A 15118-nucleotide genomic window follows, 5' to 3' on the forward strand; every position below is an offset into this window, starting at 1 on the left:
GTACAATCAAACTGTCTTGACAATAACTTGTGTAAAACTTCAGAGCAAGGACTATGCCAGGGTCTTAGACATTTAACTGAGAGCCTTGTCAAATGTATCATCATGGTTGAGTTTAACAGTGATTTGAACAGGAGGGTAATCCCATATATGTACCCTGTCTTCCGTTTGTTCCTGAGTGAAAGCAAAAGTGAGATTCGACTGCTCGGAGAATGGTTGAATGCTGCGCTGTCGTTGTGTGTTGCAGTGTTGCTGACCATGAGGAGGATGCCTTCTCTCCCTTCTCTTCTGTCATCGGCCTGGGGACATGGACATGCATCATAGATATAATTAACACACAAATGATATCACTAACACATAGATGATATCACTAACACATAGATGATATCACCAACGTATGGGCAATATCACTAACATATGATGATATCACTAACATATGGATGATATCACTAACACATAGATGATTTAACTAACACATAGATGATATCACTAACATATGGATGATATCACCAACGTATGGGCAATATCACTAACATACAATGATATCACTAACATATGGATGATATCACTAACACATAGATGATTTAACTAACACATAGATGATATCACTAACATATGGGTGATATCACTAACACATAGATGATATCAGCAACGTATGAGCAATATCACTAACATATGATGATATCACTAACATATGGATGATATCACTAACACAGATGATTTAACTAACACATAGATGATATCACTAACATATGGATGATATCACCAACGTATGGGCAATATCACTAACATACGATGATATAAAAATTATCACTAACATATGGATAATATCACCAGCATATGCATGATATCACCAACATATGAATGATATCACCGACGTATGCATGATATCACTAACATATGTATGATATCACAAACATATGGATGATATCACAAACATATGCATGATATTGCTAACATATGGATGATATTGCCAAACATATGCATGATATCACTAGCATATTATGATATCACCAACATATGCATGATATCACCAACATATGAATGATATCACCAACGTATGCATGATGTCACTAACATATGTATGATATCACAAACATATGGATGATATCACAAACATATGCATGATATTGCTAACATATGGATGATATCACCAAACATATGCATGATATCACTAACATATGGATGATATTACCAACATATGGGTGATATCACTAACAGGTGAATAGAACAAGTATATATGGATGACAACTTGTTTTATTCTAGTGCACGACGTTTCGATACAGGTTCTTGTATTGTGAAAACATATATACTTGTTCTATCTTACCTCCAACTTCTAAAATGCCACTCAAAGAAGACACTAACAGGCACACAATATCCCCAACTCACAACTGACATCAACATCTTATTCACATCACCAATGCATTTAAGATACCACAAATGCAACAAACATATGCAGGATATCACCAATACATAAATGATATCATCAATACATGCAGGACATCACCAATAAATAAATTATATCACAACACATGCAGGATATAACCAAGACATAAATGATATCACTACCATATGCAGGATATTACCAATACATAAATGATATCACCAACACATGCAAGATATCACCAATAATAAATGACATCAATAACACAAGCAGGATATCACCAAGACATAAACGATGTCGCTACCATATGCAGAATATCACAAACACATTAAGGCTATCAGCAATACATAAATGAAATAACCAACATATGCAGGATATCCCCAATACATAAATGATATACCATATATCACAACACATGCAAGATATAAACACATAAATGATATTGCAGCACATGCAGGATATCACCAAGATATATCACCGGATACATAAATGGGATCATGAAGACATAAATGATGTCACTACCATATGCAGGATATCACCATTCAGATACATAAATGAGATCACCAACACAAGCAGGATATCACCAAGACATAAACGATGTCACTACCATATGCAGTTAGTTGTAATATCACATGAGTTAACACAGAAGTACCGTTCAGATTAACACTATATCACCCACCCTTGGTCATACAAGTTTGTCATCAGTAGAAACCTCTGTGTCTTGACCTCCTGCTCATCTTGGTTACCTCCCTTTACTCTACCAATCAAAGCCTCTGCTGACTCCTTATAGAAGTCTCGCGCCATCTCTGTCTCCCCAACAAATGCACACAGTCGAGCTCCTTCACTCAGATACATTGCTCGGCGATAACCTGCAAATATAACCTGCAAATGCAAATGCTTAGAGCAAAACACATTTGTGTTTTGATATTGGGGACCATTTAAGCTGCTTTGATTTAACATGATAAAGAGATTTATGATTTGTAAAATATTTGTATTCCGCACCAAGTTCAACAAAGTGACAATATTGCTAATACAGTTGTATTTCAATAACTTCAACATTGGCTTATTATAGGCACGCTGCTGAGATCACATTGTGGAACACTGACCTGAGCAATGTTCTACCAAACACAAACTATCTGTGTGGCAAAACAGTTTTCAGTGTTGCAATTAAGCTTGTTTCACATTTTCCTTGAAATGACTTTGTAACAGGTGAGCGAGCGAGTGAGTGAGTGAGTGACACTGTCATCTTAAATTTTACACTTCCCCACAGCAAAATGTAACCCGTAAAGAGCCAGGTTAGAATTGATCTTCTTCGTAAGAGTAGCAATATTCCAGCAATATCAGGACAGGGGACACCAGAAATTTGGCTTCACACATTGTACCCAGGTGATGAGCAGACGCTTCAATCGCTAGGTCACCCCACCACCCGAAGCAGATACAGGGAAATTGCTGCATTGTTGTCAATGTGTTAGAGACCCCTACCTGAGGCCTGTTTAGACAGGCTGAGGAAATGTTGCAGGGCCAGCCCAATATCTCCCCTGGCCCACAGTGTGTAGGGTACCGCCTCCTTCACGACATACTTCACCACCTGGGGGTACCTGCCACACAACATCATACTCTGACAGAATTAGGATTGAGTCCAAATTTAGTGTAGCATCAGTATTATTTCAGCCATATACTGATGAGACCAAGTTTATGCATGTACACAAGTTCACACAAGTCAAATTTAAAACAAATTTGTCATACATATGTTTACATAATAATATTATTTTCAACAGTTTATAACAAAGTCTATAAGTCACCCAAACCAAAGCTGGGCCAACTCTCTGGGGATCATTGGGACCTATGCCATTTCAGCTTCTTCCATGATACCCCAGGAGGATTTATGTCATCATTTCAGCTTCTGGTGCTTGAATGCAAAGCTGGCCAATATTGAAAAATACCATTTCTTCACACACACACACACACACCTGCGCGTGTCTCAGTAATCTCTTCAGTAATTACACCAAACTTAAGGACAAACAATCAGTTAGTTTATACATAGATATTTACAATTCATCATACAGACCAATTTCTTCCAAAATTCTTTTGATGAGATACCTACTCACCCAGGTAAACAGATCTTTCAGTTTTACTGGATTTTGGCAGGAGGGAGCTCATGAGGCTATAGCAATATTCCAGCAGTATTCAAGGCAGGACACATCAATGGTACAACTTTTTCAGATGTACAGCTATGGGGTGAATAAATTACTGTCATCGCAAACCATATCATCAGATGCATACCTTTGGCTCAGAGATTCCTCGATCTGCCTCAGGTGAGCGACCGTTCTCTTGTTTTCAATCGCCATGCAAGATGTGGTAGACTTCACACATTTGTCAGATTTGGTAGACTTGGTAGATATGGCAGACTTGGCCATGGCAGTATGTGGCAACACTCCACCCTGAGGCAGCATTAGATCTAACACACTTGATACACCTGGAAAACATCATCATCATCATCATCATGGTAGAAAGTATGTGGCAACACTCCACCCTGAGGCAGCATTAGATCTAACACACTTGATACACCTGGAAAACATCATCATCACTTTACACCACCAAAACTGTGGTTTAAAAGAACCATATATGAACAAGCAGCCACAGGTCCACCAGGCAATCATCAGTTCCTATATCATTCAACAATTTTCAAGAAACTGTCATGCCAAGAATCAATAATTTATGTTTTACAACAAAATAAAATTATTGCACAAAGTCATCTTCTACAGCCATCATCACTTGTCTGAACTAATTTGGAGCATAATAGGACCAATCACTGACATCATCAAAGGACCAATCACTGACATCATCAAAGGACCAATCACTGACATCATCAAAGGACCAATCACTGACATCATCAAAGGACCAATCACTGACATAATCAAAGGACCAATCACTGACATCATTAAAGGACCAATCACTGATATCATCAAAGGACCAATCACTGACATCATCAAACATCCAATGATTAACACCATCAAACATCCAATGATTGACACCATTAAATATCAATTGATTAACACCATCAAACATCCAATGATTAACACCATGAAATATCCAACGATTAACACCATCAAACATCCAATGATTAACACCATCAAACATCCAATGGTTAACACCATCAAACGCCCAATAATTAACACCATCAAATATCTAATGGTTAACACCATCAAACATCCAATGATTAACACCATCAAACATCCAATGATTGACACCATCAAACATCCAATGATTGACACACACAAACATCCAATGATTAACACCATCAAACTTCCAATGATTGACTCATTCAAACATCCAATGATTGACACCTTCAACATCCAATCATTAACACCATTAAACATCCAACGATTTACAACATCAAATGTCCAATTATTAACACCATCAAACATCCAATTATTGACACCATCAAACATCCAATGATTGACACGATCAAATGTCCAATGATTGACACCATCACATGGCCAATGATTGACACCATCAAACATCAAGTGATTGACACTGTCAAACATCAATGATTAACACATTCAATGATTTTACACCATCAAACATCCAATGATTAACACCATCAAATGTCCAATCCAATGATCAAAACATCAATGACATCATCAAACATCCATGATTGACTCTTCAAACATCCATCAAACATCCAATAACCATTAAACAACATCAAACATTAAATGATTGACACCATCAAACATCCAATGATTGACACCAATCACTGACACTGGTCCAATCACTGACACAGGACCAATCACTGACAAAGGTGCAATGGTTAACACTATCAAACGTCCAATTATTTACACCATCAAACATCCAATGATTAACACCATCAATCATCCAATGATTGACACCATCAAACATCCAATGATTAACACCATCAAACATCCAATGATTAACACAGGTCCAATCACTGACACAGGACCAATCACTGACACAGATCCAATCACTGACACAGGTCCAATCACTGACACAGGACCAATCACTGACACAGGACCAATCACTGACACAGATCCAATCACTGACACAGGACCAATCACTGACACAGGTCCAATCACTGACACAGGATCCAATCAATCACTGACACAGGACCAATCACTGACACAGATCCAATCACTGACACAGGACCAATCACTGACACAGGACCAATCACTGACACAGGTCCAATCACTGACACAGACCAATCACTGACACAGGTCCAATCACTGACACAGATCCAATCACTGACACAGGACCAATCACTGACACAGGACCAATCACTGACACAGGACCAATCACTGACACCAATCACTGACACAGGACCAATCACTGGCACAGGACCAATCACTGGCACGGGACCAATCACTGACACGGGACCAATCACTGACACGGGTCCAATCACTGACACAGGTCCAATCACTGACACAGGACCAAACACTGACACAGGTCCAATCACTGACAACATCAAAGGTCCAATTGTTTAAACTACTAGATGAGCAGTAACTGACTGCCTCATTAGCAACTGATCATGTTGCAGAAATATATGTATTTTACATCACGTACCCTTAAAGGTCACATGCAACCAAAAAATCAAACATAATTAAAACACAATTATCACTTCTTCATGACATATAATATGCATTGCTGATTATGAAAAAACAAATAAACAAAATTATAAGCGTATAATCGCAAATCAAAAGTGCAATATTTTGTACTTGGGTTTACCTCCCTCGAAACGAAGCAGCCGGGATACCGAACCCAGTCAGAGCGGGTGGGTGTGCACTCAAGTGTAACGGCTGGTTCATTAGCAGATGCCGCATTCACGGCTCATGGTGTGTGTATATATAGAGCTGTTGGGTTTTGTAAATACATGCTCATTTTTTGTGTATAACATTTTGCAATCAACAGACATCATAACATGTCATGTGTTCAAGTATCACACCTGCCTGTCTGTGTAATAACATAATGTGACAGAGCCGAACTCGGGCCATAAATCAATGCGTTTTGTTTATGGTGTATAGCCTGATTGGTGTTAAGTTCAAATTGCATGTGGTCAGTGATCGCAGTTGTGTATTGAATATTGTCATTAGCAGACAGGCAGGTAGACACACAGGTGTCAATAAAACAAGACATTGAGTTTTGTCTGTGACAACGACATATCTATATCACAGTTAGAAATTGTGTCAACGCTAAATAATGACATTGCTTTTAAGTATCGAACTGAGAAAGTGACTCGGTAAGAAGAACGTGTGGTGAAATAGACAAATGAAATTATATAAACAGTTTATTTACTGTCATAACATATAAAAAGCTCGGGCCTGTGAGATATCAACAAAACATTAGAAAAATAGCTCACACCAAAGCCTTCGCCGAGTATTCACACGACAAGCCGCTTCCAAGCTGCGCGAACCTATTTACTTGCGCACGTGCTATGAGCGCAGCCCAGCTGTTGAAACCCGTATTCCCCAGAAAAGTCTGGGGAAAATTAGTGAAACGTTTGAACTCCGATTTCGCGCGTTTTTTTTCATCGCGTTATTTTTCAACTTTATACGTTGAATTTGCATTTTTGACGATTTGTTTCGCTATGTCCATACCGAAAAGGTATCAGAATCTGCAAAGTTGTGTTTTACGTTGCATGTGACCTTTAATTATTACCAACTATGTATCATATCACCAATGTGTCATGACAAATGCTTTTCACCCATTCACTACTAAATCGCTGTCAGAAGTAGAATTGAACTATAACAGCTCTTAGCACTCGGAAAGTAACCATCATGTCAATTTGTTACTATGGCGTAAAGAACTTTTGAGATACTGAGACCACTTCTCGTATGAACATGAAGCTCAAGCTATGAAAAAAGAATATAGATACACAGGAAAATGAAAGATGTGCTGATTTTTGCTGGAGGAGAATTCCAAAATGAGGGTCACTCTGATTATGACCATTGGGTCTCTCAGCACCATGTCTGTACCTGATGGTTTCACAACAAAGCTGATCCTTGAAGATCCAGGTAAAAACTGATCTTCAGTAACCCATGCGTGTCTTAAGAGGCGACTAGCGGGATTGGGTGGTCAGGCTTGCTGACTTGGTTGGCACGGGTCATCGGCTCCCAATTGCATAGATCGATGCTCATGCTGTTGATCACTGGATTGTCTGGTCCAGAAAGGCCTATTTACAGACCACCGCCATATAGCTGGAATATTGCTGAGTGCAGCATAAAACTAAACTCACTCGCAACAAAGCTATAGTAAGTAAGTGGTCAAGGATATAATTACAATACAATGTCCAGACAGTACATAACAAACAAGGATGTGTACATGCAGATTCAAACATCTACTTTTACCTGACAACAGCTGAGTCGGGTATTTCCACTGATATGCGTTATCATTCCAGAATGCTCCATATTCTGAATTGTTCATGTAGGTATAGGGCAGCCAAGCAGAAGCCTCTGTCCCATTGTACACCATCAAGTTCTGAGACTCCTCATAACCCAGAACTTTATGGTTCCACACAGTGCGAGTTGCCCTTTCTAACACAAAGTCGCTTGCACCTTCCATATCTGAGACTTGTTTTAACTCTTTCAGGTAACATGAATATGGTCTGTTTAAGAATTCCTCTCCGTGGCCTAACAACCGGTACAGCCACGTCAGTTGGGAAGTTGCTCTGTGTTGTGTTGATCTCCACAAAAACAATTCACGCTGCATCACCGCAGGAAGATCAGTTTGTCGTGAAACACTTGTACCTCCAGATCCCACCAAGTTGAACTTCCACAATGTCTTCATACACCTCTCCACCAAACTTGGTAGTTTCCTTTGAACAGGCACTTCCAACTCATCTTCCAAGTTCAGACAATCAAAATCAAGGTTTTCAACATTCCTAAAGGGAATGGCTAACATCATGTCTTCACGTATGCGCTCCCTCTTCCTGCGTTTCTGTCTCTTGCTAAGAGCCCTGTGATGCTCAGGCTTAGGTACATGCACTTCCATGCTTGATTCATCTAGTAATACTTCCATTCCTGTCTTTTCTTTGCTTTTATTGTTTGCAACTAACTTGTCCATGTTAGTTTCAATTGTTTCCTCAGCTGAGAAATATTCTCCCTCGCTGCTGTCACTGTCCCAGTCAATATCGATGTCACTAGTTTCTGAATCAGTTTCCGAGTCAGAATTTTTGGACTTCATCCTGTTTTGCAGTCCTTGAGATTTATTCCCAATCTCCCATGACACCATCCTGACAAATGCCTTGCGATGTTCCCGCAAATGCAGCAACGAGAGCACATCCTCGTCTTCATTCTCCATGTTTAAACTGCTTTCAGTTCACCTTCAGACTGTCTCTGGATAAGACAAATACAGAAACAGTATAAATGTGGTGTATAACCATAATGTTTAATCTTTTGAGTCAAGCCAAGAGTACATATGGTCGCGGTCACTTATAATATAATGCCACAGGTTTTAGGTGACTATACAATATTATGTTTGGCCCTTTTTCCATTTTTTTATATTTTTTCCTCTCGGCTTCACAACTTAGTGACTGTTCACATGTATAGGTGATGGAGGAACGCACAGTACAAATACATACCTAGGCTAGCAGGCAAGGCTGTAAAAGTGTTATTGCACAACATCTATGTGAGCATATTCATTCAAAGTAAACCTACGATCAGCTGATGATCAATCGTGATGATGCAACCATTCGATGTCATCTGATAATTTGAAGAGAGTAATATTTATCTTCCAACCCAGAGCACATCCATGTGACTGAACTATTGCTAGGCAGACGGGTACAGAAATTCACAACTACATTAGGCCCGAAAGGAAATAGGAACCATAGAAATGGTGTGGGGGTTGGGGGGTTAATACGACTAGAGTGATCTGCCCATGACATATTAAAAACCGGAAAATATAATCATACCATTGATGTCAGATCATGATCCTTTAGAACCATGACAACTTTGATTTAGTTTTTTAATAGTTATATTTATACATTAGGAGATGCATATTCAATACAAGTCCGCACTGAAATTGAGTATGCTTTCCAAAATGAAAACATCCCCGACGGAGGCAACAAAGATTGAAGCTCTCATACAATATCCATATACCTGCAGTATCGTAACAGTATTTTGGAGCGAAATATAAAGTTGTCCGTTGCCTACTTACGATGTACGTGAACTACTTTTTCCACATTCAAGCAAGTGCCATTTCTTTAGTCTGTATGTCTCTTTCATATTTTCAATCCTGAATGATGGTCGTGTTTCTAAATTTAGCTATTCAAATTTATATATGGTGATTTAGGTGTCCTTTTAGGAGGAGACCGAGTTTTCAGCAGTTAATTTTTTTTGTGGCCGGATAATTATCTGTATCTTTTTCATCCTCATAGGTTTAAACGTAATCGTTGGCTAAACTAGTTCAATAGCCTTTGATGTATCAGTTGTAATATTTGAGATGCAGCATATATCTATTTTTCAGAAGAACTCATATGAGTTACTACGCTCAGTCCAGGAATATCCAGGTTCAAGACAAATTGAAAACAAGCATATTTACGACCCACATTTGGATTTAATATACGAATCTTTTATATGCAGGGATTCTTATTCAATTTGTGGGGAGTAACCAAACAATATCCGACATTTCATAGCTTATCCCATAAACTTTAACAATACCTGGCGTATTCAGAGGTGGAATGTCGAATTCAAAAGAAATACCACATCTTCATTTTGTAAAAGTTTACTGTAGATTCTTAACAATTAAGGAGTTTGTTTCAGATCTTTCGAAGAGACACTGTGTTTCTGCTGGTTCAACCAATCAAGTAAACTTAGGCTCAGTGTCATTCTTCGTTACACTGCTATACTGAGTCTAACAGTTTAGCAGTGTAACGAATAATACTGAGCCTAAGTTTACTTAGACTGCTGGTTCGACCTGAAAGATCTAGACAATAATGTATTATTAATCTAACAATTTGCAAGTATCTAGTAAGATGAGATTCGAGAATATGGAAAAGCGGGGTTCACACCCCCGAAGCCAAGAGGTGAAAAAACAAAGACGTGTGTAGAGTCTTCTGTGAGTATAGCCCTTGAAGAACCACTAAACTTTGTTTTTTGTTACTCTTTTAACCATTACATATGAAAGATTTGTAGTTAGTCTTATGCGGAACACCAAATTTATTCTTTAAAAACTTGTGGTTAATTAATACCGAGCGATTAAAAGTGGCCAAAAAGTCGCCTGCTTCCCTCTCGCCCGCCAACGAAACCACAGACAGGTTACGTAACTCTGTCGCCAGAGCACTGCAGTGACGTCATATGAGGAACGATTTTCAGTTAGTTGTATAGAAAGTGTGTAGCACGCTCATCATTTTGATGATTTCTCGACATCAACGACGACATGCCGAATCGTTGCTTTGTCGTCAATTGCTCCTAGGGGCCGGGCGATGGTGTCACCATGCACAGATTTCCACAGGACCCCGCAGTTCGTGCTAAATGGGTTATGTTTGTGAGTGCGAAGCGAGCGTTGTGGAAGCCTGAAACGATATCTTACTTGTGTTCAGATCGCTTCACGGAAGTTAAAGAATCAAAACTACTTACTAGTTGTAGTAAAATATGTATATGATTGATGACCATAAAGATTTTCCATGACACAACTTGTAACATAACGATTTCTTCCTCGGAAGTGAGCTTGTGGTCGAAGTAACAATAATATTGTAAGTGGTATTATATTGACACCCACCTCGCTGCCACGAGAGAAATTGTTATGTTATACGCTATGTCATGCAAAATCCTATTGGCCATCAATCAAATACATATTTTACCACCAGTAGAAAGTAGTTTTGATTTTGTAACTCGGTGAAAACAAACCTAAATAGCATTTATCCTCAGACTGGCGGATGTTCCAGACAGGGCGCCGCCATTTTTGAAAATCGTAAAGTCTGTTAGAATTAATGAGATTATAGTTTGTTTTCATCAAGTTAGAAAATCAAAACTACTTTCTACTCGTAGTTAAATATGTATTGGAATCATAACCAAACGGATTTTGCATGACACAACTTATAACATAACGATTTCTTCCACGGAAGCGAGGTGGGGGTCGAAGTCACAATACTGCGCGATACATTTCTTGCTACATTCACATGGTTAATGTCCACTCACCAGTATGTAGATACTAGTCAATGTGCGTCTTTATATTTGGTCTTATAATCATAATTAGTTTAGTATCATACTTGTATGCATTTTGAAACTAAATAAAAAGCAGACGATCTGCTGATACTTATAGTGAATTTATAACAGAACTGTAATATCTAGACATTTTATAGTTTGCCAATGTGAATCATAATTCGCACACACACACCCTAGAGTTGTCTGTCTCATTACACTTCACGGCGAAAACAATGATTCTGTTGAATGCTACGACAAATGAATAAAAACAACATGCAAATATTAAAATTAAAACAGATCAAAGTTATAAGAACAATATCAGGCCATTACCTTGTTCGAGGAATGTATCCATCAATATCCACAAAACTGTTCCAAATGATGTGTCTTTTAAGAGTTTAATATACGAAAAAGTGATAAATCTTTTCCGGTATTGGTGTATAGTCTCATTGGTCACCCAAGATAGCACACCTGGCAACTAATTGCATAATGTCCGCCTTTCTTTAAAAACAGTAAATTAGTTAGCCAATAATGGGCAATCAATCAATGTATTGCCGATTAATCCTTTGAAAGAAGGACGTTGTTTTTACGCAGACACCGACACAACAGAGTGTATTCAGTATAGATTAGTAAATCTACATACATAAACACTACCTTTTGACAATTCCGCTGTATAAGATAAAAGTAATTAATCAATCAGCGTGTTATCGGTTAATCCTTTGATCGATGTTAATAATGTTGAATATTTACTCCAGACACAAGAAATGCCAAATGGGAACCTTTGTCGGGTAATCTAAGTGTGTTACCACTAATTATACCTGTTATAAATTCATTAACTGACCATCAAGTGAATGATGACAAATAACATATGTAGGTTTATACCACCTAACACGGGTTACAACAAAGGAGTATTAATTGCTGTATTGCATGTGAAAACTTATGGGCCGACACTGTTTTGAGAATACAAACAGATTTTTACATGACATGATTAAATATCGAGGTAAAAAAACACAGAAATGGGATCAATTTGGATCAGTCATTATACAAATAGGGCCTAACGACACCGATCGATTTTGACAGAATCGTCTATGAAAACAAGTTGTAACTCGGAAACTAGGCAAAGCAGGAGACAAAATTAAATGACAGTAGATTGTGAGAACATATAGCTTTCATTTTCCACAACAATTGTCACGATTTCAGGTTTATACAAGCCTGTAAACACGATAATTTACCCCCTAAAATGTAGATGAATTCTGCATCGGCCCTCAAAGCTATTCCTCATATGACGTCACAGAGACGCGCCTCTGATTGGTTGAAATTTCGTTCGCGGGTAAGAATTGTGCACTGTTGTCAAAAAGGTCGATTTAAGTCAATTAAAGGTCGAAATGAGTAGTTTTAATGACGGGGTTTCATTTATAACGATGCCAGTTAGTGATTTATGTATTTGTACCCCCTAGGGTTTATGTGACCTTTAAACCCGAGGGCACAACAGACGCTGACTTCATCGCTTGAGACTGTATAAACAAATGTCAAATCAGGTTTGAACCTTTGTATATTTCGCGCAGGTGTTCGTCAACATTGTCGTTAAACCAAGGGTTAAACGAATCGGGGCTCATTTCCGCTGCAAGAGTTTTTCATGCGCGTTAATTCAAGTCTCCAGAAAACAGACGGTGCACGTCAAACAAGATGGATAGCTGTTAAAATTCACTTGTCTCGTAATTATAGCAGACATACTTAGTATTGAATGTTTGCCAGGCAGATAGTATTTAAGGTATTTTTGGCACGAATTATAAATCATATTTTTGTTTAGCAAAAATCATGTGTAAGCCCGGGCTTTTCTTTATAGTGGCAGCTACGCCCTGTTTGCTATTTACGGGCAACAGTAGAATCTATAATAGTTTATGCATAAAGAAGGCATTTTTCATTCATGTTCCAGAGTGATGTCTTTCGCTCCTGTGATTTTGGAAGGATCATTGAAAGTAACGATAAGGCTAGTTGACAAATACATAATTATAACTATAGTGTATACATTATTCACATATACATGGAAGTAACGTTTTATGGCTACAGTAAGTGATAGGAGTTTATTACATGTTTCAACAGACTGTCGTGAGAGTTCGCCGAAATGTCGTCCCAACCTGCTAAGAGAAGTTTGTGAAAGGCTGTTGTGAAGTGCCAAACCGCGTAATATGTACATTATATATATATGTTTGTCATTCGTTACTTGCACAAGTATGGCGGACACCCAGGTACGCATTACCTTCGTCGTGTAGGTAAGGTTCACAATGCCATTTTATATTCTGGTCAAATGTAGCAAAGATTTAGGATTACACTTTATTAGCAAAGTGATAGTATTTGTTTGGTTAGAGTCCGCCCGGCATTAGAAGGCAATCAGTGATGAATAGATTTACGCAGAATATAAATACACAGAAAATACTTTGAACCACATCCAGTAAGTGAAAACGTATTTATTACACACTACATAGAAATAGGTCCGTGAAGATCCGGGTTAGAATTGGTATTCAGCAACACACGCTTGTCGTAAGAGGCGACTAACAGGATCGGGATGTCAGACTCGCTGACTTTGTTGACACATGTTATCGGCTCCCAATTGCCTAGATCGATGCTCGTGCTATGATCACTGGATTGTCTGGTCCAGACCCGCTTATTTACAGACCGCCGTCAGGTAACTGGAATATTGCCGAGTGGGGCGTTAAACAACAACCAACCACTATAGACATAACCCATTTTGTGATGTTTCCAACACATTTCTCGAGAACAACCCATAGTCTATCAGCACACATCCGCATCAATAAGAGTCACATCCTCCTTATCTTAAGAGCCTCTTAACTGACACGCTTTATACTGGAACTGCTGGAGCTTTCGTCGTCGGTAATGTTGTGAATTATGGGTATTGGGATATACACACAGTGTATAATATTAATTTGTTTTGTATGAAAAGGCGCGTATGTAAAGTGGGTATTATTACAACTACATTGAGCACATTCGTAAAGATGCCTTGAATACCTGCAAGAACACAAGACAGTGATCAGAGGCGTTTTTACCCTTGCGGACTCCTCATACAATATATTTTACGCACGCTTCAGTGACTGAGCAAGCAATGTCGTGAGTGGTAGTAGTCTGTCGTACAGACCCTGAAGCTAATATATCCAAGAAAGCCCACGCAAGTCTAGAAAATGTGGCAAGTCTAGATTTCCTCAGCTTCAGAAGATGAAGAAAGTCTCAGGGCTCCATTTCATTATATTATTTTTTTTGTTACTATAAACATTTTTCGGTAATATATGTTCATTTCAGAAACTAGTTGTTAGTCTATGAGTGGTAGTTTGTCTGTTTTTGTGGTTTGACTGAATCGTCTTTGTGGTAATATCGTTATTTTATGGTATTTTTTCACGTTGGCAGTATGTCGGCAGTGCACAAAGTATGACCTGGGGATAACCTTTACAGTGAAAATGTTTGTGATATAAATATGTTTTATAATTGTTATGAAAGTGATGTAAAGGCCGACACTTTAACATTTATTTCACTCCGCCACTTGACCAAATCTTCAGCCCAGACCGGACTTTTC

General features: G+C 38.5%; 1 protein-coding gene across 3 annotated transcripts in view; it reads right to left on the minus strand.

The window, feature by feature from the left end:
• Positions 1-9219, minus strand: part of LOC124262912 — a 33693-nt gene extending 24474 nt beyond the window's left edge. Inside the window, exons 1-6 of one of the 3 annotated variants that reach the window (XM_046697510.1) lie at positions 9049-9219; positions 7741-8727; positions 3665-3857; positions 2864-2979; positions 2061-2250; positions 154-296 (exon numbers count right to left, since the gene is read on the minus strand). In XM_046697510.1, coding sequence (XP_046553466.1) covers positions 154-296; positions 2061-2250; positions 2864-2979; positions 3665-3857; positions 7741-8692 — 1594 coding nt within the window. In that variant the 5' untranslated portion in view covers positions 8693-8727; positions 9049-9219. Of the gene's footprint in view, positions 1-153; positions 297-2060; positions 2251-2863; positions 2980-3664; positions 3858-7740; positions 8730-8972 lie in introns of all 3 variants that reach the window. The other 2 variants (XM_046697508.1, XM_046697509.1) reach the window with 2 other exon arrangements.
• Positions 9220-15118: the final 5899 nt, after the last annotated feature.

This window comes from Haliotis rubra, unplaced genomic scaffold, assembly GCF_003918875.1.
Source record: "Haliotis rubra isolate DU_JTF1 unplaced genomic scaffold, ASM391887v1 Scf86, whole genome shotgun sequence".
NCBI classification, from domain to species: domain Eukaryota; kingdom Metazoa; phylum Mollusca; class Gastropoda; order Lepetellida; family Haliotidae; genus Haliotis; species Haliotis rubra.